The following is a 27,904-nucleotide window of genomic DNA, read 5'->3' as shown; positions in this document are numbered from 1 at the left end:
TGGCCTAAAGACCTCCAGTCTTATGGTCCGATATTTATTCCGAAAAAAAAATATTTTTTGAAGGAGGGCGGCACAACTGAAGGGGGTCTACTTGCCTCCAATGAGGTTCGCGTATGCTTCCTCCAGATGCGAGTCACAAGGTGCGCAGTTGAGAAAGATGAGCTCCTCGAGACGGCTAGTTGGCGTAGGTGGCGCCATCGCTGTCGAGCTATCGCCTTTGAACTCAGGAGACGGCGGGTGTAGCGTCAAAGCGGAGGCCATAGCTTTGATGTCCTTGGAGCGAATCGAACATGTATGCACCATGAGCGACGTCAAACTTTGGCTAACAACTGCCGCTGCCAGCAGGGCCGATGGAGTGTAGGCCAATGAGCCCATCACCTGCAACAGGCCGCGAAAGGGAGCGCAATGGGCTCTTTTCAGCACAGGTGGTCCACCCACCCGACTGCCGGAAAATAACCAAACCCTTCTGAAAGGCTCTGCTCACAAAATAAATGCATCCATCGGAATCACTGAATTTATCAATCGGCCATCAGTGTACACATTAACCCGACAAACAATGCATTCGTTTGCCCATAATCTGGGCAATCTGCGCATTTGCGCACATGACTACACCGGTCCATTCAGATACTCATGCACCTATCAATAAAGCAGAGCGCCACCTGAATATCTCAGCAGCAATAGGTGGCGCTGCTAGTCATCATAATTGTATGAATGCAGACTAGTTGGCTGCGATTTAACTACAAACACAGCAGAAGAACATAATTACGTACAGCCTTCTTCCATTTAATAACAAATATGTTTAATAAGGGTAGCTTAATTCTTATCGTTGAGCTGGGTTATTCGAAGAGGCGCACATTACTATCACGAAAAATTCGCTAAATAACGTAGTTAATTACTTCACGATACATATTGCAATTTACGAATTGTAGGCGGTGAGTTTGCAAGACTCATTCACTTGCAATGATTTTCCAGGATGACACCAGTTTCTAGATATTTCTGAAAGTGTTGGGCGAAATATGTAGGCGTTCCAGCTACTTTTGTGCTTCAATGTATAAAACAGCATTTTGGTAGAAAAGTGGAACAACAGTGCGTTCTTACGGCGAGTTTAGTGGCGCATATCTCCAACTGGCGTCATTCTGGAAATTTATTCAAAGTGGATACGCCTGATAAGCTCACCGGCTACAAGTCGTAAATTGCAATATGTGTCGTAAAGTAATTAACTCAGAAGTTAAATATTAAATTTTTCTTAATTAGTTGAATATGTTCTCACGCTGCTAATGTCCGCCTCTTCGAATAACCCAGCTCAACGATAAGAATTATGCTATCTACCAGAGGCGATTTTTAAAAATTCTGTAAAGCTTACTTCTGAACACCCGGTAAGTGTATATCATCGCGATCACATGAGGAATATATTCCGCCTGTGCCATCTATAATTAGCACCAAGCAGTTTCCACTGCGTTATGTCATGTCGAAACAATATTCATTACGACAGTAGTGGATTCAGAAAAGCATGGCGCTGATAGTGACGTAGCCTACTATAGGCGCCTTTTTTTTTAATTTTCTATTAGATAATTATTGCCGCATTCTGGCTAAAATTTTAAGTTGTGACAGTGTGTCGTAGACGATGTGAAGTATTCGAAAAGCGTTCCAAAAATATCAAGGTTTTCAAATAGTTACAATTCCATTGCAGCACCAAATCGATTAGTGACTATTCGATTCGGGAACAGAATTGAATAAGCAGTATTCGATTCGTTAGCCGAAAGTTTTGAATATCAGTGTAACTCCCGTAGTTGATGCTTGCACAGCGCCTAAATTCGTAAAATGGTCACGCGATGCGCCTTACTTCAAGTTTTTCGAGAGTCACGTGATTTCGGACGACGTCTGCGAGAGCCTGGCCATGCCGGGCTATCAGGAATGATTGGTGCACACACAGGACCTTCACAGTCCGGTTGCGAGACAGGCAGTCCAAGAACATGCCAGCCTCTGCGTCAGGTGCCTGCACGTCCAAATCAGGGCAGCTCAGAGCAGCTCAGCAGCTCAGAAATAGAGAGTGTCGGCCATATATACGAAACGGATATCTGAAACTTGCATCTCTTGGAAAAGTTAATGCACTGTAATATTGTAATTCTGACATAGATGAAGCGCGGGTTAGTCAGCAAATGCCGCTGTTCATATGGGGTCGGTTTGCGGTGCCCGCTGGATGGACTTGCGAAACGCGTCAGACCTTTTCTGCCCTATTGTACGCTGCAAATAAACACCTTTACAGTAGTTGGAAGTACGGCGCGCGACGCCATCGATGCCGGAACCCCGAAGCCTAACTCTTCCCCAGCTGACCGGGCGCTTCTTTGTTGAACAGTAAAGCTATCGTAGAACGCTGACACGTATTCACTCGCTCTCTAATTAGTGTATCACCTGCGCCTTTGTCGTACCGACATGACCCGTTGTCCTACAGCTCCAACGCGGGGCTACCAAGAGCGACATAGAAGGCCGAAATTAAATAAAATTAAGATTACACGCACTATACCCACCGTACGTGGTTGCTTTCGCATCCTGACCCGAGCCAAGAACACAGTCGAGAGAGCGATCGGCTTGGTTAACAACTCGCGATGCTGCGCCTAACAGAAGAGTGTGATTGCTGTTTTGCCACTATGTGGTGCTTTAAAAGACATAATATTAGCCATGTTGCCGAATGCGCGGTCTTGTTAGCAGCTTTACTTGACGAATCAGATCGATATGGTATCTTGAGTGGCTTAAAACTCCGACACATTAGAATTCGCTAAAGCGGTAGAATTTTAGTGCCAAGAATACCACACCTGGTTTGTGTGGCTCACACTTGAGAAAATGGCATCGTTCGGAAAATGACTGCCACGGCTCTTTGCTTCTCGTGTTAAGAAACTCAGTGGCGGAAATAGTGGGGCCCGGTAGACATGCCGTATTCTTCAAAGCCAATATCTTCCCACGCCTCTTCTCACAACTTGGCAGTTTGAATCTATGTAGCTTTCTGTCGGGCCGTTTATGGGACCTTCAGGGTGACCTTGACACCTGTCTGGTGGCGAATATATGCATATAAAAACGTTCGTTGATTGGTTTCGAAATGGGCTCTTCCAGACCATAAGCCCATTGCTGTAGCCATTAGGCCACGAACGCAAGCCTGTAAATGCATGCGTCCTCGTGCATATTCGGCGGCGCACTCGTACAAGCAAGTAGTCGGAGACGCTCGGCAAGTTATCCAGCAATTTATTCATAAGACAAGTCGCAGTTTCAATGGAGAGACGAAGCGTTGATAGCGATAGCAAAGTAATAGACAACTGCACGAAGTAAGGTTCGTGTCTGTATTGGCCGTATAAATTCCAGAGAACAGTCGCATAGTAGTTAACAAGCGCGGTGTCACGCATGCTGAAAATAACATCAAAATAACATGAACCAATACGGTCAATAAAACTACGAGCCTTACCTCGTGTATAGTTGTCTGATACTTTGCTATCGCTATCAGGGTTTCGCCTTTCCTGCGAAAGTGCGACTTGACAAATAAATTGGTAGCCTGTTCATGTCACAACGCGGTCGTGATGAAGGTTGGCAGCGAAGCCCTAACTAGGGGGCCTCGGTAGCAACGCCGAAGCGGTACTGCCGAGGCAGGCAGCCTAACACTAACAATCACAATGCATTGCTAAAAGTGTGGCGGAAGTAACGTCAATTTAAACCCTAGCTGAACGTCAGATTCCAAGGAGGAAAAGGCGCTCTTTTCTGCAGCCCTTTAGGGAGCAAATCTCAGTGCCCCCAGCTTTCTCTGGGCCAAATAGATTATACCGTTGCTAAGGACACTGGAGAGACGCTGGTTATGCTTTGGTTGGCATCCGCGGATCAAATTACTAGATATCGTGACTAGGGGCGCTTTGCTCCCTAAATATACTTGGCGGCTGGGCACTCTTCATGCAGTGAAATGCAAGCACACGGTTACGTGACTGTTTGTGGGTCGTCTGGTTTGTCAGATTTTGAAAACGTGGCACTTGCTACAAGAGTGCAGCGAGTAGGGGTACGCGGCCTAATTTATAACATTCAACGCGCACAAGATCGTCATAAACTGACTTTGTAGCGAGGTGCGCGTTCCTTATTCGGTGTACTTACGAGATTAAATACGCACTGATGGCGAGAATGCGGGGCGTTAGAACCATTATCGTTTTTCATTACTGAATTTTTTTAATTGTCGATTAGCTGTACGTTGTGTCAGAGCACGGCATTCGCCAACATTTACCACGTCATTAAGTAGCCGTTCACTACAATGCTAACTTGCATGTATTGAACCTATACAGTTATGTTAGAAAGGATCCCGGCGACTATTGCAATGTGATTAACGGCCGCGTGAGTACCTACTTGCACTGCGTGTAGTGCAGTGTTCAGACATGCAACAGAAAGTTATAGCTGCGCGTCCGCAACAGGTCTGCGTACGCAGGGAGCCCTTGCGGGCAGAAGTGCGCATGCACCCTACGCAGCACTCTCGGTGTCTGGCGCGTGCCCCCAGCTTTCCGGGCGGTGGGTATACCGGCCGCTTAGGACTAACATTCTCGGCTGCTCTCGTGTTACCACGAGAGCACATATTTCAAGATGCGCCGCGAACGGAGAGAGGCGCGGGAGTTGGATACAGCAGTTTCTGAAGCTGGAGGATAGCGGCGCTGAGAGGCATAGGACTTGCTCCCGCACGTGCCAATGAGATTACCATTGCTGCTTAATGGGCGCACGCACGGGTGGTGGCGGACACGCAACTATAACCCCGTGCTAGTGCGTCGAGAAAGACGACAAAAGCTTTGCTGGCTTCGTTTGATGTGCGACAGTGCTTCCCAACATCACGACAGAGATAGCAGGCGGGTGTGCGTAGAAGCAACGAGAACAGGGTACTCTAGCGGCGAAGTTATAATGAACAGCTGGATAGGAGGAGGAGGAGGAGGTGCTGCATGCTTAGCATCCTCATAGTTCGGTGGCGGCACGGGCGGGCGCTGTTCCGAGCAGGCGTCGCGAAAAGTGATGTGAAGGTCTCATCAGCTTTTTTTTTTCCTCCATGGTGCTGCCTCTTGCTGCAACGCGTCTCCGAACCTTAATTACTCGACCTCCAACGCGAGGCGCGCCTAGCCGAACCCACCAGCCACCTCGGCTAGTCTAGTGGTGCAGTTTACATCAAAGACAGAGTGCACGGAGCCATGCTCAGCCAACCCATGTGCAGCAACGACCGGGCTAGAACAAGACACATGTGCTCACCTGACCCTTCCGCCACGCCCTTCCCTCCCTTAGCGCCACTTGACCACTTCGTGTCATGTGATTCGACACGTTTTAACGGAGAATGAAACTCGCACTAGCTCAGCAAGGTGCGAGTTTGCGGCGGCTGAGAAACGTGTGCTTAACTGAAATCTGGAGCGTGCCTCTCGTCGTAATGTGCTATTTTGCCTTGCTGGCTAATGAAATCTGCGCTCCCCGATGCCAGAATGACCTAGGATCTGCATAAGCTTTTTTTTCACGGTTCCAATTCTTAGCAAAACAACATTTACGTTTTAGGTGGCGTATAGTTTGCATATCATGGAAATATATAATCTGAGTACGGTTTATCACGTTTGCTGCCAATTGGTACATAATTGGAACAAAGGACTTGCAGCGGCTCCAAAACGTCACTTAAATATTTTGACTCCAACCTTACACGAGTGCTCGTGTGATTTTGACCATCTGCTACCCTCACTTGACGCGTTTTCGCCAAATGCTCTCAGCCTGGTGTGCTTCAGAAACAGGCTTTAGTAGGCTGAGGAAAACTTACTTTGATATCTACTAACTTGAGCGTACTGAGTGCAGTGGCTTGCTCCACGTAGGCGCCGAGCATGCGGACAACTTCAGCACAGAAGTAGACGCTGGAAATGTTCAGTATGTTGAGCTTCGTCATGGAGGCCACCGCCTCGGACCACATGGACGTCTCAGCCGACGTTATCTGTAGTGACAAGAAAGGCAGAAGTAGGAAGCCAATAGAATGAAGACTGGCGGCTCTTGCACAGTCTCTACAGTGGCATCTTGAAACCAACACCATATCATTTAATATTATATACTAGCGCGTTTACTCAACTAAATTCGCCTCTGCAAACACTGAGGTGCAATATATGCACATTGGTATCACCTGTGTGAGCAGCATCCCTGGTAATTCTTTCATGGACTATATTTTGTGCACACTCGAGAAATTGAAGATGAACTGTATTGCAGCTATTTGTTTGTTTGCTTTTTTTTAGCTTCCCAGATTTTGAAGGGATCTGTCGCGCATCGGTTTCTAGCTAAGTTAGGAGTGAGAAAGAGGATGTGTGAATTGAATTCTGCAGTTTTACTTGCCAAAACCATGGTTTCATTAAGAGGCATGCCGTAATGGGGACTCCGGATTAATTCTGACCACCAGGGGATTTTTTACGTGCCCCCAGGGCACGGGACACGGACGTTTTTGTATATCTCCCACATCTAAAGGCGGCCCCCGCAGCCGGCATTTGATCCCGCGAACTTGTGCAAGAAGGACGTTTGCCTGGATGTCCGCAACATCCGGAGTAGCATGCCGGCTCGCCTGAGATAAGCAATCTCCAATCCAGATTGACGGACGCCTCGAATCGGGAAGCAGCAGGTTTGGCGTAATACATTTGTCCATGCCGTCTATCCATAGGAGGCATTTCAGTCTTCCTTCTGTCGCGTCATTGTCATCCAATCGCCATCACCGCCATCACAGCGTGCTGAGTCGTCTCCAGAGTTCTGTTTCGGCAAACGCAAGTCTTCCAAAATATCCGCAAGTCTGTTGCGGATATTTTGTCGGTATACTTTTTTTTATACTTAGCAGTGAGCTCGGGTTTTAAAAGGCAAGGCACATTGTTTGTGTTGTTGACATTTTTCTCCGGAATACTTACTTTGTCCTATTTCTAAATCCTCATATACTTTTTCTTATTCTATCCCTTGTGCACAATTTACTATCTCTGATAATTTCCCTTTTATTTATTGCAGGATGTGTGTTCACAATTTCAGGAATCCTGTACTTGGTTGCCAACTTTCCTGGTCTCTTTCTCCGTTCCGTGTCCACGCTATTAAGGCATATATATTTCTCATTTTTAGTTACCCATTTCTTTTTGTCGGTGTTCCTGAGCTTTTCTTCGAAACTAAGTTTGCTCTGCGCTTCTCCTTTCAAAATAAGCCCAATTCATGTCACGCTGCAATGCCCCATTTGTAGTTTTATCATAAGCCTCCAAAGCCAATCGGTCCAGGAAACGGTTTACCATCATTCCCCACATCTGACTTTACGCACAGAATGGCATTTCCTAGATGAAAACAGCGTTTGTCTGCGTTCCCCCTTAATTCCCACCCTTTGTCTCGCTTCGGGCTGTTTAACAAGGTGGAACAACTATCCCTCTTTCACCTTACCGATAACAGCGCAACCAGACTAGATGAAACTGTGTGCTCGTGTCAGTGAAATGCTTGTGTATTATCATCTTCTATAGCGCTCTTTTCTTGTAACTACATGCTGCATATGCATAAGCAAATCCTCTTTGCTGATATTTATCAAATACTCTCTCCGTGTTGAAATGCTGGCAGCCCCAGATGCAACATTAAAATTCGCCCATCGCATGGCCATATAGGCGTGGTGACAATCTCGTGTTCTCGTCATCGGTGTTTGGGTGGAGATATACCAGCACTGACACTCAACTGGATAACATCGGCAAACATATACATATTCTTGCTTGCACATGCGCTCACCAGACCGAGCAGATCGAGGAAGTAGGGTTTGAAGGTGAACCACTTGACACCGACGGCGCCAGTCCTCAGGGCGTGCCACATGACGTGCCTTTCAACCGTGCTTATAGACATATCCAAGAAGACGCAAGTCACACACCTGCACCGTTAAGATACTCGAATCAACCTACAAAAGTTTTGAAACTTACCTGAGGGCTGCAACAAATGTATTGCAGAGAACAAAATGCAAACTCTTCGCGTGGTCATTTCGGAGCACCCCAATGCACCTGAATCACGCACACAGATATACTGGAAAACTTAGTTCGTCAACAAAAACAAGTTATTGTACCGCTATTAGGGCGCATCTCGGCTTCGTGCGCTAGCCATTGGTTCTTGTTCTTTACAATTCGAACAAATGTTTACGTCAAGCACTTGGACTTATGGACCAGTTTGCTTTCCCTAAGCAACTCAACGAGAGCAAAAGACTGCTGCAAAGTTCGACCACGAGGGTTTTATCAGCGTTAACTCGAACATCGGGCAGGATCATTTTGGCATTCCACCTCCATTAAAACGCGGCCGCCAAATGTAGGCATTCAAGCTTCAACCTCGCTCTCAACGGTGTAACTTCTTAGGTACTTTACCACCGCGCCGTGTTTGTAGTTCTGAAGGCACGTTCACACTGAAAGCGGAGCATCTAAGCGGCCAAGCGGACTTTCAACGCGACAAGGCGGTGAGCGCGCGGGCGTGTTCAGACAGGGATGGCTTGCCCGGCGGCCCGCGCCACCGAGATGGTGGCGCATCTAGCGCTTTCACGGCGGAGGTGTCGCTATCTCCTGGTACCGGTCAGCCGCTCTCACCGCTAGCGCGCAGATCTCGCTCCGAGTTACACCAGCGTCACCGTCTTCCTCTCTCTTGTTATTTTTACTCTTACCTAAATCTGTCACACCACGCGTAGGTAGACAGCTTTGGAAGTTTCAGTCGAGAGCCCAATGTTTCACAAAGTCACTAAAATTACAATAAAGTCGCAGTTTCGCCCGAAAGGCGAAGCATCAATTGCGATAGCAAATTTACTAGTAGAGTATACGGAATAATTAAAGTAGTTTTATGGGCTGCATAAACTTGGACACATTCGCTTACTAACTGAATTAACAAGCAATGTGTCAGCGCGATCAAGCAAACATGAATGGATCACACTCGATGACAAGCACTGTTAGAACGCTGGCGTGAGCAAGCGCAGTGGGAGTGACCGAAGGTTCGTGTGGTCTATCGCTTCAACGGAAACTGAGTGGCGAAAGCACAGCGCATACAAAGTCAGAGACGTGTGGAGATCGATTTCAACATACGGTGCGCGCGACAGCCCTCAGCCGCGCCATGGCCTCCTATATACTTTTTTGTGCCCGCGCAATCACTCCGGGAGCGCCGTTCAACCTCCTTGCCTGACCTCGTCGCAGGTCGCCCGCTAGGGGCGCTGCTACCCTAGAATAGTTCGCTAGCCGCCGTGCATAGTTAAAGGCGGGAAAAATAGCGTGTTCGCGTCTCCATTAGTGGCAAATTGATGCAATATTCATTTGCCTCGTCTACCCACATTTCGCTGGTTTGCTGAGAGATCACCTTTCTGCAGCCGTCCACGGCTGGGAAAAATACTTGTCTTCTGCCTTCGATTGACGCGGTGAGCTGAGGCAGGGTATTGAGCTTCTGCTTCGCCCATGGGGCGCTGCGAAAATTGTGCTAAAGAGCGCCCTCTGTTCTGAACTGGGTAGTACCGAGCTCGGTCGTCTGCTTCGGAAAGCACGTTTACAATATGGACCCGCCACTTTCGGTTGTGTTGTACCACCGCCTGCAGCGAATATTGGGCGCCGAATATTGTTTCAGGGGTGGCACGCTGCATGCGTAAAGGCAAGAAATTATGTAACGCCAAGTACGTGTACGACGTTCAAGAAATAAGCGGCGAAGTTTAAGCGCGGTGTCAATCGCAAGTGAAATGAGTCGCGCACGAAGTTCAGGTAAGGTTTGCACGCTGCTAGATTCAGGCACACAAACACGAGGAAATATTTCCAATAAATGAGTGCACAGAAGCAATAAGCAGAATAAGCAGTACGGAGCTGATCGAGCGCATGACGCTGTGCGCTGCGCCGGCAGTGGTCTTTCAGCACGCCGCGATGTACGAACTGCTCGAGCGCACGACGAGCACGAAGCTCGGGCGGCCCTCCTGCTATCTTTGTTCACTAAATGCCGCTAAACAAGTAGTCATGGCTGCACTGTAGTAAGCGACAATTGGTCACTTTAGCAACTGATAACTGACTTAATGCATATATATGAGCTCGCAGTAACGTACGTGCTAATCGCGGTGCAGCGCGAGCTCGTGCGCTGCTTGCTTCATGTAACTTTTAATGACAGCGCTCGAACATCGATGTGCTGTAATCAATACTGTCTTGCTGGCGCTGCCTTAACGTGTCGGCTTGAGTTCAAGTATGAGCACATTGAACTGTTGAAACTATGCTGCTTGTAGTGGGGTAGTGAAGTTATCCAGTTTGCCCGACGCTCCGCGGCGTGAGGCCTTGAAAGAAACAGTAGAATCTGATGTTGGGATTCAGGCCTTCTTGCTCGTGGCAGCCCACGACGCAGCAGTAGCGATAGTGCCGCGTTTTTTAGGCTGAGCTAGGTTTCTCGGTCGGATCGGCATCGCCTATTCGTTCTACTTCCAGCATTACGGCACACGGAGAGACCGTATTCGTTAATCTAGGCTGCGGCCAGCTGGCAACATGATCCATGATATGTGACGAGTCTTTTCGCACTCGCAACAGGGCAGAAAAAAGTGCGAATCGACGCAACTCGGGCTATAAACGTGCTTCGCTACAGCCAGGGATCAACACTACCCAAGCTGGTACTACCCAGATAACTTTTCTCGCCGCCACCAGGCGCCTGCTACTATACCTCAAACTCCAGCGCAAGAGGCCCATTGAAGGACTGTGGCTGTGGTGACACTGTCGGTGCCGCATTGAGGACGTCTAGCCGCAACGCAAATGAGAGCCTTCTGGCCGAAAAGAAGACATCGTGGTCACGAGTGAGTTATGTTACTTTAAGTGATTTGATAGGGCGCTTTGCGAGTTGATACTCAGTGGTATGGCGTATTGTTGTGGGCCTGGATGCACCTCGTAAAGTTACAGAAAGGTCCCGGGCATCTCATTTCATGAAATTCCGAGCGATGAAGAACGTGGCTCAAAATTGTAATGCGTCAGACGTGGAATGCGTCAGATACTTGCTGAGAGAGGTGCACTTTCGATTTGTTGTGACTAGAAAGCTCTCGTCTGACGCCATTGAATATTTTTTTGGGTGGTGGAGGAGGTCAGCTGAAAGCAATGAGCAGACAGACGCACGAGCAGTTTTGTGCGAATTAGAAAAGTATCTGAAGACTGGCATTGTGTCAACATCGAAAAGCAGCTACTTGATGGACACGGAAGATAGCACATGCTCGTCGCTACGCCTGCAACTACACCAGAACCATCCGACGAATTTCCCAAAGAGGCGATAGCAGTGCTGGTCAACCACTTTACCCGGCGCAAAGAAACGCTTCCTTTGCCAGAATGTGCAGCACTAGCGATGGCTGGTGGATACCTGTCGAGAGCCGTTATTGAGCGGGTGTCTTGCAAAGAATGCCTCAGTGTGATGACTAAGCCCAAGCCCTCGGCGCCGTCAGATTCTCTGACTAGGCTTCAAGGGAGAAGCGGTCTGTTGTATCCGTAAGACGAACTGGTAGTTGTGCTGAACTCTTTGCACAAGTAGGTTGAGTAGTGCTCGCTAAGCGAAGAAGTTTTAAGCAGCCGCTGAGGGAGACTGCCATGAATGCTGGTCATGTGCTGCGAGAGCGTGAACTGTTGAAGTGTTCAGTACCTGAGAATCACGAGAGGCTGTTTGACATCATGCTGACAAAGTTCTTCCGCCCTCTATTCATTAATTTTGCGCTGAAGGTAACGGACAAGAACGACATATCGCAAAAGTTTTTTCACACAAGCCGCTGTCAGGAAAGCTCCACTAACTTTAAATCGAAATGATGGCAGTAGGAGTGTTTGTTGTGCAGGTATTAGAAGCGATATTTTTTTCCACACTGACATACAAAGCATGTGTAATAAGCAGAAGGAAAATGAAGCTTCATAGTAGAACAGATGAGAGCTGTGGTTTTCCTTTTATCGTTTTTTTTTTTTTTTTTGCAGCAGAAGCAATTCGCAGCGGCCTGTGCGCGTCTGTGTTGGTATTACACGCCAGCAGAAGTTGTAAAACGATAGAATCCGCACCGTTAAAGAAATAACGCAATATATATAGTAATGCTACAGCGCACACCGCGGTAGAGCATCTTGAATTTGTATTCTGGGGTAACACCGCCAACTGGTGGTGAGTGACGGAACTAGGCGCTTCAGCGGGTTCATTGCGTTCTCGGCGCCGATGGGCAGGCATGAAGTATATAGGAGGCTATGGCCGCGCAAAGTACAAGTACGCAGTTCCTGGCAGAGAAGAAGCCGCCCACCTCCTTCCCGTGCTGCCTTCCCGCTTTGCTCATTTCGCGTGGGAGATTGAGTCGCCAGTTACCCTTGCACCCGGTCGCAAGATACGCATTTAGTGCCGCAGCTAAACGTCGCCTCCCTTCCTCCCATACCTCCCTCTCTCCCTCCCATCTTCCCACGGCCTTTCGCATGACCGGATACGTCGTGACGTTGTGGCTGTAAGCTACAATAGACAAACCACTGCATACACTTCACAACGTGGCCTGACGCACATGCCACTTAGGCGGGTGGCATGGGCTACAATCGGTGGTCTCTGAGTATGGTTCTTAGAAATGAAACGTAATGATAATTATAGAACAGAAATTGGGACGATTTGGTACGTACTGTGTGTGGTATATTTCAGCGCGCACAGTCGACAAAGACAAAAGAAAGGTAGACATGAACACAAGCGCCAAACTGAGGAAACCACATTTGCTTTCGCAACTGTCTCATCTCAAGTGCAGCATAAAGTATCCGCAAACTTGTTTTCACCTGTGTTGCCGCAGCAGCAGGTGGATGAGCAGCGAGGCGCAAAGCATGTCCCGGAGTTCCGGCTTGTTCTCAGGCCACTCGTACCCCTGGAGTGTCAGCTCGCCCCACTTGTGTTCGCGCAGTTCGATGCAGTCCCGGGACAGAATGCGGTTCCACAGGTGCAGGTCGGACACGATCCAACAACGATTTTCGTCAGGGTTCCACGAGCAAAAACGCTCGAAGCCGACATTGCTGCCACCGCCACCACAGCCACCGCCTGCGGCACTGTCACTATTACCACTCCCACGGGCAGCTGGAAGTAACGCCCCATTGGCAATCAAGGCTTGGGACACAACACACAGTGCTACAGTTAACATTATCCAAGGTTCATAATTAGATCAGCGAACTCTAGGAAGACGCGAATGAATGCATCTGGTTGGCTTCTCTATCAAGCCAGCACGTATTCTTTGTACTCCGCGTAATTGCATTGTTAGTCAAGGTAATTAGGCATACATCGCCGGTTAACTTCAGAGCAAAACTTTCAGTCATGGCGAGGCGCAAAGGCACGGTGCCGGCGATGTGGAAACACGGACGTATAATCATGATCCCCAAACCGGGCAAGAAATTGGCAACTGAAAATCTCAGACCCATCTCGCTCACATCCTGCCTCGGCAAAGTGTACGAAAAAATCACACACAAGAGACTACTGAGACACTTGGAAGACAACAAGCACCTGCCGGACACCATTTTCGGTTTCCGCGCAGGCTTGTCCACACAAGACGTTTTACTCCAAATCAAGTAAGAAGTCCTCAGCAACGTTCGCCGCAGCGGCGAACCTGCCCTCTTAGCAATCGACATCAAAGGAGCTTTCGATAACGTCTGCCACTAAGGAATCCTAGAAGGGCTCGCCAACACCAACTGCGGCGAGCGAACGTACACGTACTTTCAGAGCTTCCTAAGCCACCGCACGGCAGAGCTGAAGATTGGGGAGATCCAGACTGCAGTATACCACCCTCCCAACAGGGGCACACCACAAGGAGCTGTCATCTCACCCACGCTCTTCAACGTCGCCATGATCGGCCTCGCAAGAAAAGTGCAGGACGTAGAAGGCCTCCGCCACGCCTTCTACGCAGACGACATAACACTCTGGACCACAACAGTGTCCCTCATTGACATAGAAGAACGACTGCAAACTGCAGCTGAACTCATCCAAGAATACGTCACCCAACGCGGACTACAATGCTCGCCTGAGAAATCCGAACTCGTACGAGTCTGGCGAGACCTGGGTAAGCAGACGGTCCCCACAGACCCAACACGAAAACTCGAGGTACACCTCAACGGGGGCCTCATACCAGAGAAGCCATTGCTCAGGGTGCTGGGCATGTGGCTGCAGTCTAACCAGCGGGCTACCCACCCACTTATGCTCCTCAATACCAGTGTCAAGGCAATATCACGCATGATATCCCGCGTAACATCCAAGAATAGACGCATGAAGGAAGGGGACACCCTCCGACTGCTTAGAAGCCTGCTGGTGAGCAGAATCACATACAGCCTGCCCTACTACCATCTCACAGAAACCAAGATGAAACAGGCCGACACGCTCTTGAGGATGGCTTTCAAGACCGCTCTCCGCCTGCCGATGAGTATATTGACTGAGAAATTATTGGCGCTAGGGTTACACAACACCCTCAGCAAACTCACAGAAGCCGTTCACGTCTCACAACCACACAGACTTGCGCGGACTGACACGGGCCTGGCAGGTCCTACGAACCTTGGGCTTCAAAGCCACAACACTACGAACCCAAGAAACCTGCACGATACCTAGTCATTCCAGGACAGGTGTACATTGCCCCAATGCCCCACAACATGGACCCTAACCTACACTCCGGCAGGAGGAGAGCGATGGCCCTGTACATAGAGAAAACATTCAGGTTCCATGCCATGGCCCGTTTTACGGATGCCGCTATGTCCAGGGAGAAGCATAAGGGCGCAGTGCAGTGGTCTGCGACCGCCGAGGCCACGTCACCTCCGGTGCATCGACCCACCCTTGCGCGATCACGGAAGCCGAAGAGCTGGCATTCCCGTTAGCCATCCGCGAAGGCCAACACGCAAACAAACCACTGACGATCCTCACGGATTCCCAGCAGGCTTTCCGCAACTTCCTATATGGAAGAATCGCAAGACCTGCGGCACAAGTCCCAGCCCAAATACCCAAGGAGGACACTGACGACATCACCACCCAAATCATCATGCGGATACCGGGCCACGCTGCCATCACGGGTAACCGGTATGCCGACAGAGCAGCTCGATAATTTGTACATAACCGAGTGCTCATCACGCCGACTGCAGATGACCCTGACCCAGCTGACCCCGAGTATTCAGCAATCCTGAACTACCACAGAGGGAGTCGTTTGCGATATCCCCCACCCCAACGACAACTAACGGCGGAGAATGCCGCTGCCTGGCGCATGCTCCAGACAGGCACTTACACGAACCCACACATATTACATCGCATGCACTCCACAGTCTACAGGGACGAATGCCCGTGCTGTGGGGCCACACCAACCCTATACCACATTACCTGGGAGTGTATGCTACATAACATAGAACACCACGAGGAAGCAATGGGAGGCACTGCTGTCCAGCTCGGCCCTCGACGACCTGCTCGGCCCTCGACGACCAGCTCGGCCCTCGACGACCAGCTCTCTAATAAAGTTATCTATCTATCTATCTATCTATCTATCTATCTATCTATCTATCTATCTATCTATCTATCGGGCATTCATAATACCAATTTGCCAAGCTTTCGATTTCCCTCGTACGTCCCTTATTATGCCAGAACATAAGCTAAAGAACAAAAGAGACGCTCCTTACCAGACCTGCGACCACGTTTTTTGGAAGCGCAGGATGAAGGCGACAACGACGAGGATGATGATGTGGAAGAACGCTTGGGCTTTCTGCCGTCCAAAGAACGCCGGAATTCCTTGAAGATAGCGGTCACCTCGTTAACGCTCGGCTTGCTGAGTGTGCATAGGCTCTGAAGCAAGCCCATGTATTGTGGAGTGAGGATGCTGACGCCTACGTCTCTCTTACACGATGGTGACATTCCTGTTGGGTAAATGAAAACAGAATTCGGACCGAATTAAGAGGCCTAATACGAGCCCGTTCCAGATGGACACTCGTACAAGCAGCAAACGTTATTTTCTCTTTAAAAGAAAAATGAAGTAGAAGTGAAACTGGAAGATTTTAGGTGTAATGCTCTTAGAACGTTATTGAACTCCTGACAATATTTTTACAATTTTACCGGTCAAACGCGGCAAAAGGAGATATACGCAAGTCCTGTAGACAGGCTTTCCCACAGAGCAAACCTTCCCTAACAAAGCTGATGGCCTTCTTGCTAGTAGCTCTGTGAAGGGAGGATGGATAGCAAACCTAAGTGTTCAGCTACTACTGCCTAGAATTGTTATTTTTGAAGCAAACTCAATGAAAGGCTGTTTGAAATTAGTATTTAGTAAATGTATCGTAAATTTAGTACGAAGATACAGAACCGTTCTTAAAATATAATACAGATATTTGCATTATTTTTTAAGGAACATTTTTGAAATATATATAGGTACAAAGGTGAAAACTAGTGTTTGTTGGATGTACAGTAGTCTGAGCTAAAAGAATACCTGTATGTTTTACCGTTGTTTAGTAAAATTCTTTTTTCTCGGGACTTACATTTTATGGCGTTTTCTTAAACAAAAGCTTTAATAAAAAGAACATAAAAAGAAACCAAGAATAAAAATAAATAAGAATAAAAATAACCCAAGGTATTCAGGAACAATATAAAAAAATTGCCATTTGATAACTGCAGTGGTTGCAGAGAAAATGTTCATTTTCTGAGCAGAACGCGGGTAAAAACGTGGGTGCCGTAACGGCGGGAACGCGGATGTATAAAATGGTCGTGCGCGAACTCCTGCGACTATAATGCCCCTTCTGGCGCCGTACAGAATTACTGAAAACAAAGATTTAGCTAGATACACTGCATTTCTAAATGATTGTATATGTAAATACCTTTAGGAATCTTTTAACAAAGCAAACGCCAAAGCACGTAACACAAACTTGCACGGCGAGTAGGCGAAGTCACGGGTTTATGCGCGTTTGGCGTCACTTTTAAATACCGTCCGTTGCGCATCTGAAGGTGGCAGTTGGTTGAAACACTTGCCAAGAGTGCTGGCATGTTGTGTTGCGAAACTAAAAAAAAAAAAATTTTTAGTCAATTTTGCACTCCATTATCCTTAATTGTGAGACACGCGTTTAGAAACCTTGGATGGTTGCAGGACGGATGTTCTTGACCCGCATGTTGATACTTCAATTACGATTGCAGCCCGAGGTCCGCCACTTTGGTTGCGTCAACGAAGGTGTGTGGCGAAGCCCCCCTTGCAGGTTTTGCAAATCGTTTATTACCGATAAAATATCTGTCGTAGCTCCACGACGTTCTGTCGGTGAGCGCGGTGTAGGCGGACGGGGTGAAGGAAGAACACTTGCAAGCGACGTTAATATAGGGGTCGCGTCTGCCTTTTTTGCCCTGCTCGGCTGCTTGCGAACAGCCGGTTGGGCGCATTTTTTCAGCTTTTCCGCACTTCTTGCAGGAAAAACATTTGCCTAATAAATGTGCGAATTCCTCAGCAACCGAACACCGTTACTGGCACAGCAAGGTCGTGATAACAGCGTGTCGCACTGTGTTCAGCTGTGCAATCAGCGGTGGGCGCAGCAGAGTGGGTTTTAATTTGACGGCAATAATTTGAATGTGTATTTTACCGCTGGGACGGAAAAGAGACATTGAAGACGTAGAAGGTGCAGTTTGTTCAAAGTACTTCGACAGACAGCCATTACCAGAAAAGCATATTCCTCGTGTGTTCAAATGAGCACAACCGCAATTTCCCTCATAAATGGAATGGTGCCCGTGGCGGCATCCGGTTGAAGCCCCCTTTCACGTTGCAGTTTCGAATTACATTTGATTGCGGTAACGCTATGATAGCATAATGTTAACGCTTGCAGTCACATGGACACTCCTTGCGTGCTCTCGCTGCGTCCGCAGTAAGAATACGCAGTGTCAAATAGCAATACCGCGAATAGCATGGGAGGTATTGCTCGGTACGGTGGCGTGTTGTTTCCTTTACACAGCGGAATTGTTAGCGATAACTGTCATTCTCGACAGTTTTGTGCATTCTAACTGAAGGTACAAATAAACTAATAGAAAGTTCTCTACAACAACATGCCGCGGTCTGGCGTGGGATATACGGCGAGTTTTAGAAAGAAAATATAAAGCATCCCCACCGCTGACGGCTCGGATCGCGTCAGCGGAGTCGCTATGGATATTGTACGCTTCGATGTGAGAATGTATTCGACGGCGCTTTATAAACTACCGCAAATGGTCACGAAATGCACAGTTTTGCCCGCCCTCATCATAATCACACCTAGAAATAGAGATAGGACGACATCTTCAGCGTCTTCGGCTATGCGAGCCATTTGACACTACACCTGTATATAGGCCCAACTCTCTATACTTTAGTTAGTCTTAGAGAGGATTGACAGTGGTTACAACTTGGCATAAAAGGCACATGTCAGACACCACTTTACATTCGCATGCATTATCAAGCGTGAAATGCCTATCTGGTTTTTGCGGTGTCTGCGCTCGGGCACATGGGCCCGTCGAACAAGCTGGCGGCTGTCATCCGCGCGCGGCAGTGGGCTTCTTCGATTTTCCACTTCTGGCTACCCGCGGAGTGCCAGAGCCAGCGCGAGCGCCTTCGTTTTTCTCGGGTTGCTCCGCCCACTGCGTGACGCACTTCCGCCGCTCGTTCGTTTAACTCGGGCTGGAAGCTTCTGACTACCCGCGGGCTGCCAGAACCAGCCAGGACGATTTTGGTCTGGCAGATCTCTGGAAGGTCTCTGGCTAGCAGACGGCAAAAAGAGGCGATGAGCGCTCGCCGCCATCTTTGTGGGGACTTGACGGATTGCAACGCGGGCGCAACGCGCACCGCCCCTGGCTGGCGTGCTTTTGGACTCGCATACTTCTCGGAGCGATTCCCGCTGTCGGCGCGGTGCGTGGATCGTTGATTGAGTTATCTTACTAGGATTCTAATGCACCGTTCCGCCTTGCGAAACGGTGCCTTACGAGCAGCGGCGAACCATTTGAAGCTTTCTTTTGTTGGTGTTCCGTGAATGCTTCTTCTCGGACGTGAACAGCGCGCTGCGCTCTCGATCATGCTTGCATCGTATCTTCATCGTGTTCCGCGCAAGTTGTAGGAGTTGTAGACGCTCATTCCCGCACATTGCGGTGCCTTTTCGGTTCATGTAATTTTCTGGTGGTATCCCTTTTCATAATGCTCGCGTATATGCGGGGATATGTCTTTTTTCTGCAGTTAGCGTAGGCATCGCAGTTAACCCGTGTTCGCTTCGTCTCTCCGTCGTATCTTGGGTGGCAGCTCGAAACCGATGCGTTCGAAGTATATATATAGGCCGTTGATGTTGAAGGAATGCACTGGCTTAGATGAGTAATGGCCACACGTACATTAGCTTTATTATTGCTCTCATGATCGACCAATACTATTTGTCGTGTGAAGCTTTTCGCGGGTTACAGGCGGCGTGCATTTTCACCCGCCAGCCGCAGCCCCAGCTCCTTCAGTACAGGAGCAGAATTAAGAGGAGCACCATCAGGCGAAACAAACCTTCTGAAATCGAATTCAAGCATGTCAGCATTTTATGCATATAAGACGTACCCGATATCCTGCTTTTGCGTGTCTTGTCAAATGATGTCAAATGTCCCCGGTGGTCGACGTGATCGCTGTACACGAGCAGGCATTCTCGAGCGAGCGATCACTTAGGGCTTTGTTATACTCCGACGTAACGTCGACGCGCGCGCACGGTGGGCGCAGCGACGCTACGCTAGCAAAACGCGAGCACTCTATACTCTGACGCGCGGCGCGACCGACGCGACCAGCGTCCGTCGGCGCGGCCCGGCGGCAGCCGGCGCGAAATGCAACATGCTGCATTTCGCGCCGACGACGTTACCCGGACTGCACCGCGTCCGCGTTTCTTTCCGCGCGGCGCTCGCTTTCCGCGCTCTGCTCTGCTCTACTGAGCATGCGCTGCTTTGGCTCCGGCCGCTGCGTCGGGCCGCGTCGCGTTGGACTATAGGGCAGGCGGATTTGCGCCTGGCGCAGGCCTGGCGTGTCTTCGCCGACGTGACGCGACGAAACGAACGCCGGCGCGCGCGCGCGTTGTGACGTTCGGAGTATAACAGAGCCCTAAGATGCGATTTCGCGTCTTGGAATCGTACGCGTCGCACGCCGCTTATTGCGCTGTGCTCAGTCGCACGCACACTGTGCGGACACGGTCACGTGTCGGCACAGTGCGCGTCCTGTGCCGAGTCGCGCGAATTCTCGCAAAAGTGATCGTATTCCTGAATGCAACTATATATTTTCAAGGTGGCAACGCAGAAATGGGCCGACTACGCCGCGCACACACCGCCCACGCCAGTCGCTGCCATGCTGGTAGCAAGTTTACATTTCTCCCGCGACCAGCGCTGTCCCGGCGTTCGATTTTGCAAACTTCGGGCAGCTCCGGGTTGTCTTGGGATCCCAGTCCACGTGACTTCCTATCAGAACCGGAACTAGCTGGCTGTGGTCTGGCTGCAAGCGGGCTGCCAGAACTCCGAAACTCGAAGAAGCCCAGTTATAGTAGCGCGGCGGATGCTTTATCGGCAGAGATACCGCCCGCACCCATTCACTTTCTTGCAAGGAAATGCAGCTCTTTCGTGACGAAACAGCCTTTCTTCGGCAGACAGCCACCGGAAAATCGGCTAGTGTTTCTATATCACAGCCTGCGCTTATCGTGCGCCGACAAATACGAACCGCGTCGTGTAACACGTGTAACTCGTGTAACACAGCCAGCAGGCCGCCACCCTCGTGATGAACGGCATCACCAGATAAATAGACACAGTGGTTTCGCTAGCGACGTGTTTTGCGACACACAGCTTGGAAAGGGATGTTTGTCCTCACCCCGAGGGTCACCCCGCCTAAAAGGCGGATTCGGATGCCACAGGCAAAATGGCTGTCATGGCAGCGGCCAAAACAACCTTTTTGAAGTTTGTGTGGAGTTTGTTTGACTTAGTCCTTGCAAAGCAACATAGCGGTCTGTGCGGACCTCTCTTGAAAGCAAGACGCCTGGCCGGAGGCTTTTTGTACCCGTCCTTTAAATTGGCGGGTGTCTGGCGGTGGAATCAAACCGCGTACCTCCTGCAACCGAGCCAGGCGTCCATTTCGCTGGACCGCGGCTGCAATCCACAGTCTACAGTAAATGTTTACGGACCACGCAAGACGGCGCCAGAGTGTCTCCGATTCGTTCCACATAGCGGTGCGACACCTGCCGCCAAAAACACCATTATTACGGAAATAAATCCTCTTGGTCTCCACCCGCATGGCAACCTTCTTGGGCCATATGAAATTTCTCTACTTCTTTGTGTTCACGGAAAGCGCGAAGCCTAGTCATGCGAGATTGTATCATGCCAGCGGCATGTAGCTGGTATCATTCATATCAGATAAAATGATACTGCTGTCGAGACTGAAGCACGTCATCATGGCCGCTGTAGAGCGCGTTGCGTGGGGCACAGAAAGTTTGACTAGTATCGCCCTGAGCAATAAAAAATTGACACGACGGACGAACAACAAAAGCGCCAATTTATAGCATCGTTTGGCACACACGCGTTTGGTCTGTAAACTTTTGCGGTCAGCTGTACCTCATACCACGGGAAAAAATTGCAGAAACGAGACCTCAAAAACTCTTAGCAAAAGTCACAATGAGACTAGAGGCACTCAAGTGCGGACAACACTTCAAACACACAATCCGCCCCATTCTCATCAAACAAACTTGGTGTGGCGTAAGTTTTCTTCGGGATACTGCGTAGCAACAGAGCGCGTAACGGGCGCATAAGAATTAATTGTCGAAGCATTAAATGCCCCATTACACGAAAGTCCGTCGGTGTCAGCGTGACCGAAAGATGGTATCAAAAATGGCCGACGGCGGGAAGAGTAAACAACGCGTCAAGAAATGCTGGGATTGACGTCAAATTTCTCATGGGGGTACCTGTAAACAAAGTGAATTAATGGCTTTGAAAAGAAAATTTGGTACATTTCCGTCAGGGTGGGAATCGAACCCGGCGTACGGGCTGCGAGAGGAGCACACTTCCCCGACGCCATGTCGGCTCCATGGTTCTGGCTGACTTAAGGTGTGCCTAGTGCGTGCGTCCTTGCACACGTCATGTCGCAGCCACCTGCTTGGCTAAACGTGTGGCCTAGTGCGTGCGTCATTGAGCTCGTGACGATGCCACCAATGGGGAGTTGGTGGCGCCACGTCATGAGTGTATACCATGAGCACTTTCATAACGTTCCGATGTCTACAAGCGGTATAATGCTTTCGCATTCCCACACGTTAGTAGTCTTGTAATTGTCTCTGCCAAATTTTCCCCCGCCAAATCTGTATTTTACTCTTGGTGCGTGGTCACGCATCGCTCATACGATTCCCCCTATTTCTTTATATTGTTAGCATAGCGGCATGTTGAATGCGTTCGCGACATTGCGAGATTTCCTATGCGATTTGCAAAATACACATCTTAAGCTCCAGAACGTTAGCTTAAGTAAATGGCTGTAAAATCGCAATAACCTAATGCTTTCCTGAGCTGGTCTCCCATAACATGCTTTTGCTCTATAAATGTAAAATTAGTATACTTGTTCGTTCTCTGATTACGGATGATTCGTGAGGAAAGAGCCTTTCTTATGCTGCCAGCCCGGTAAATCCTGGCCCAAACGGAGCGAACTTTCAGCGGCGAACTTCGTGCGGCCCGCACCAGCGCGGCGTAACGCCAGCGTGCCGCCGCCGTGCTGCACCCGCATGCGGCGAAAAACAGGCTAACGCCGCCGCCGACGATTTCAGTGTTGCTAGAAACAACGTGATTCCATTCCAAGTAAAATGCAGTGAAATAATAGTTATGCGCCTGTAACTGAACCATATTGGTCGCGCCTGGATGGTCGTGATCAGTCGGCCATTGTACGCGATGCTCGCCGCTTTTGTCGCCATGTTCGCTGTATGCTCTTTGGCTGGCTAGCCGGCTCAAATGCGGTGGCATGAAGTCGGATGCGACCGCGCCCTCATTGGTCTGCGCTCACAGCCTTCATTCGCCGCTTCCGGCTGACCGCCTGCGAACATATCCAGCCCGCTTTGACCGACGGTGAACAGCCAGAACAGCTGCCGGAAGGACGCCGCGCACGCCTGTTCGCCAGTTTTTTTGCAATTGCTCCAAGTGGGTCGGGCTTAAGCGTCGTTTCGCATGCCGCTTCTGAAGAGACCGAAATGGCAACTCTTTCACAATTTTTATTAGGCCTCTAATTAACCCAGACAATTGAACTTTGTTCTGCTCGGCACCACAGGCGCACGCACGCCGGGAAAGCCACACTGACCCGCGTTTTATGCTACGTAACAGTCCCGTGACTTCACGACGCATCGAGTTCCGCTGGAAACTTTTCGCGGAAGAGGGTGCTCAGCCTTTCTCGTTGTACATGGCCTTTCTCGCCATCGACACTGCGGTTAACAAAAACCACCATGTTGGCGGTCACGAGACTATATTACTGCCCGTTTTCCTTCTGTTTGCTACTGCCGCGAAAATTGGTTTCGGTAACGTCGGCGGAATGGTCGGCGCCTGTTCCTGGTTGCCCATCGCAAAATCCCGACTTTCTGCAGCGTTCCGATCGCCTTGTGGAGGCCCACTATACTTTCCGCTAGACCACTTTACGACATGCACAGTTAAATATTAAGACACGAACCTCACGTCGCCTGACGAGCATGAAGGCTTACCGTTGCTGCTTGACTATGGCTAGCCGTGCTTTGACCTGGCTATCTCAGACGTTTGTTGCGTGGATCTGTGCCGTCAACAGCCGAGAGAGAGCAGACCGCTGCTGTCACGAATCCTGGTTGATCGAGTGCGGCCGGCGCCACTTCTGACGTCAGCACGCTTGGTTTTAACGCGGGAAGCGTCGATAACCACATGACCAGCCCCGAAACCACCTTCTTTAGGTGATACCGAATTTTATATGCGCAGTGGCCGACGCTTAATTGGGATGCAATATCACTGTTGCCGCTGTATCTATTTTACAGAGCTATTTTACAGAGGCTGCTGATCTAATCGCAGCCATAGGATATGATTACGTAGTTACGCTTGTGTAATATTTTGATGCCAGGCACGATTACTGCAGAGGCAAATGACAGATTTCTAGTGTTAGACTATGAATCAGTGGTCGATCGAATGTATGCACAGAATCCTGCAGATGTCATCGTTTCCGCGTATATTTAGAGAGCGGAGCTATATTAAGGCTTAAGCCTTAGATGGCTCATGGGTAAAAAAATTGACCGTCCGGTTTTATGGCACCAGAATTCAAGCGCATGCGCCAATAACCCATAAATTTCTTTATCAATAAAAAACCTCGATTATCTCTGGTCACGTTGAACGGACACCCTTTTAAATAATCAGTTCGGCCACAAATGTGTCTGAGTGGGGTTTTCCCGGTTTCGTTCATGTTGGCCGAGCAATATACACGTGTCTTATGGCGTTTTGAGGAGTACAAGTAGTACGTCTGCGAGAACTGGATATAACTATCTTGTTGTTGAAAGTTAGCGCCGTGCATTTTATAAATCGTCTTTCCGTGTCGCTCTCATTCAGCGCTAAAAGAAAGTAGAAGGCACCATATGTACAAGCCCATGTAGCTATCTTCGACGATTAAAGCGTTCAAACAGAATATAAATTCAGTTACCTAGCGTATGTGCCTTAATGGTCTTCATATTTTGCCACGACCGTTCTAGCGTGCCATTAACCACGCAGAACCAGTGGGGACGTTTAGGCGACCAAGTAAGTTAAGTAAGTTATGGGGTTTTACGTGCCAAAACCACGATCTGATTATGAGGCACGCAGTAATGGGCGACTCCGGAAATTTGGACCACCTGGGTTCTCTAACGTGCACCTAAATCTGAGTACACGGGTATTTTCGCATTTCGCCCCCATCGAAATGCGGCCGCCGTGGCCGGGATTCGATCCTGCGACCTTGTGCTCAGCAGCCCAACACCATAGCCACTGAGCAACCACGGCGGGTGCGACTGAAAAAGAAAACAGGCAATAGGAAGTAACAACGCATACGAATGTAAATGTCAAAGTAACTTAATGAATGTCCTGTGAGCGCGCAGGCTTTCGCCTTAATCCTCTTTCATCATCATCATCATCATCAGTCTATATTTATGTCCACTGCAGGACGAAGGCCTTTCCCTGCGATCTCCAATTACCCCTGTCTTGCGCTTGCGTATTCCAACTTGCGCCTGCGAATTTCCTAACCTCATCATCCCACCTGACTTTCTGCCGTCCTCGACTGCGCTTCCCTTCTCTTGGTATCCATTCTGTAACCCTAATGGTCCACCGGTTATCCATCCTACGCATTACATGGCCTGCCCAGCTCCATTTCTTCCGCTTAATGTCAACTAGAATATCGTCTACCCCCGTTTGTTCTCTGATCCACACCGCTCTCTTCCTGTCTCTTAACGTTACTCCTAAGATTTTTCGTTCCATTGCTCTTTGTGCGGTCCTTAACTTGTTCTCGAGCTTCTTTGTTAACCTCCAAGTTTCTGCCCCGTATGTTAGCACCGGTAGAATGCAATGATTCTACACTTTTCTTTTCAACGACAGTGGTAAGCTCCCAGTCAGGATTTGGCAATGCCTGCCGTATGCACTCCAACCCAATTCTATTCTTCTGTAAATTTCTTTCTCATGATCAGGGTCCCCTGTGAGTAATTGTCCTAGATAAACATATTCCTTTACAGACTCTAGAGGCTGACTGGCGATCCTGAATTCTTGTTCCCTTGCCAGGCTATTGAACATTATCTTTGTCTTCTGCATATTCATCTTCACCCCAATTCTTGCACTTTCTCGATGAAGGTCCTCAATCATTTGTTGTAATTCCTCTCCATTGTTGCTCAATAGGACAATGTCATCTGCAAACCGAAGGTTGCTGAGATATTCGCCATCGATCCTCGCTCCTAATCCTTCCCAGTCTAAGAGCTTGAATACTTCTTCTAAGCATGCAGTGAATAGCATTGGGGAGATTGTGTCTCCTTGCCTGACCCCTTTCTTGATAGGTATCTTTCTACTTTTCTTGTGGAGAACCAAGGTAGCTGTGGAATCCTTGTAGATATTTGCCAAGATATTCACGTATGCCTTCTCCACTCCTTGATTACGCAATGCCTCTATGACTCCTGATATCTCTACTGAATCGAATGCCTTTTCATAATCTATGAATGCCATATAGAGAGGTTGATTGTACTCCGCAGATTTCTCGATTACCTGATTGATGGCATGGATATGGTCCATCGTAGAATATCCCTTCCTCTTTAGCGGATGCTAAAGTGGCTGCCAACTTTTATTGCGATAGCAATTATATGGACATTCCAAGCGGATTTCTGCCATCGCCGTGAGGTTCCGTATTAAGTCCAACGGCGATAAAATCGTCGCCACGCGCTGTATGCTGTATGTGCCAGTGAAAGCGCATTTGGGACGCGCGCTTTCACGGGGAGCGAACGGATTACGGAGAGCAAACGCACTTTTTTCGTCGCGCGAAAGGCCGTGGGGGGACGGGAGAGAGGGAGGGGAGGCGACGTTTAGCTGCGGCACCAAATGCCTATCTTGCGACCGGGTGCAAGCGCAACTGGAATCTCGCAGGCGAAAGGAGGAAAGCGGGAAGGCAGCTCGGGAGGGAGGGCGTGCGGCTGCGGCTCTGCGAGCAACTTGCACTTTGCGCTGCGGTGGGCGGTCGCGCGCATCGTATCTTGAAAGCGATCTGCAACACTGCTCCTACCTTTGAATTCGCTGTACTTTCGAAGTTCAGTTACCGTTGAAGCGATAGACCGTACGAACCTTCGCTCGCTGCTGCTGGCGCGCTTGCTCACGCGAGCATTTTGACAGCGATTGTGTGCTGATTGAGTGTGATCTATCCACGTTGGCTTGTGCGCACTGACACCGTACTTGTTAATTCAGTTAGTACGCGAATGTGTCCAACTTTCCACAGCCGATAAAACTACTATCCCTACTCCGTATAGCTCGCTACTAATTTGCTCTCGCAAGTGATGCTTCGCTTTTCGCGCGAAACTGCGTCCTTTTTATTTACCTCTTCCCCAACCATAGCAGTGCTGTCTGCTGTATTGCACAATAGACCCCCCTCCCCCCTTTCTTTCGTAAACAGCGTGACGTCACAAGCCATGCGCAAAACGAAGTGCAAGTTACGTGCAGCGAGCTGGTGGGTAAAGCCATGGCAAAGCATTTCCTTCACACCGTGGCTACAATGACATTTGCTGCAGCTATTTTTCTGAGTATGTAAGTTCGCTGCCAGGTGATGCCCGTCAGCGCTACGTGGAGAGGCTATTCGCCTGTACTGAGCAGTACCCTTATTCTTCCGAAACTGTGATTCCGAAGTTTTGGCCGAGCGTGTGAATCAGCGACATATATACGGAGTGGTAATTTTTTAAGTTTTGCAGAATATTTAAAAATCTACTGTGGCACATAGAATACTGTCCTTGAGCTTAATTAATGGAAGATGTGGATATTACTAGCATGAGAAATATAAACACATAATCAAGTAATTAACGGTAATTCACTACTTAACTTGTTAATAAGTCATTACTTTTAGGCACAAATTGCAATTTACGATTTGTAGCGTGTGAGCTTCCAAGTCAATTTCTATGACTAGCCCGCCTTCGAGATATTTCCCCAAGCGTGGCACGACGTACATGAGCGTTCAAGTTATTTTTTATGGTATTGTAAATTGCTTCAGTAAATTGCATTGTAAATGGGTAAAAACCCATTTACAAATGTATATTTACATATTTTCTTTTTCTGTGCTCTATTAGAACGTCATGTTTACTGAATCGTCCTGGATTTTACTCGCTTTAATTTATTCATCAAAATTATGAATTTTAAGTTTATTCAGCTTGCCATTCAGCTTTTTAAGCTTTAAAATCAGCTTGCCTCTTGGCTATTCCGCGTGAGTATGCATGCGCCAAAGGCTTTAAGGTGATCATTTATCATCAGCATG

General features: G+C 48.9%; 1 protein-coding gene across 1 annotated transcript; it reads right to left on the bottom strand.

Moving 5' to 3' along the window:
• Nucleotides 1-87: 87 nt before the first annotated feature.
• LOC119431677 (uncharacterized) lies at nt 88-23,715 on the bottom strand. The gene is made up of 7 exons (XM_049657981.1): nt 23,634-23,715; nt 15,612-15,845; nt 12,759-13,050; nt 7,753-7,888; nt 5,798-5,965; nt 1,844-1,996; nt 88-378 (listed from the first exon to the last, which is right to left on the bottom strand). Exons 2-7 carry the CDS (start codon nt 15,841-15,843, stop codon nt 88-90), a joined length of 1,272 nt encoding a protein of 423 aa, XP_049513938.1. The 5' UTR covers nt 15,844-15,845; nt 23,634-23,715.
• Between the last annotated feature and the right edge of the window lie 4,189 nt (nt 23,716-27,904).

Source organism: Dermacentor silvarum, chromosome 10 (assembly GCF_013339745.2).
Source record: "Dermacentor silvarum isolate Dsil-2018 chromosome 10, BIME_Dsil_1.4, whole genome shotgun sequence".
NCBI classification, from domain to species: domain Eukaryota; kingdom Metazoa; phylum Arthropoda; class Arachnida; order Ixodida; family Ixodidae; genus Dermacentor; species Dermacentor silvarum.
Note: the sequence above shows the minus strand (reverse complement) of the source record. Positions and strands in the feature narration are given on the sequence as shown.

Coding starts and splice junctions, on each gene's coding strand:
- LOC119431677 (XM_049657981.1), bottom strand. CDS start 15,843: ATGTCACCATCGTGTAAGAGAGACGTAGGCGTCAGCATCCTCACTCCA. Junction 7,889..12,758: donor CTGCTGCTGCGGCAACACAG/GTGAAAACAAGT, acceptor TTAACGGTGCAG/GTGTGTGACTTGCGTCTTCT. Junction 1,997..5,797: donor TCAAGTTAGTAGATATCAAA/GTAAGTTTTCCT, acceptor TTGGACGTGCAG/GCACCTGACGCAGAGGCTGG.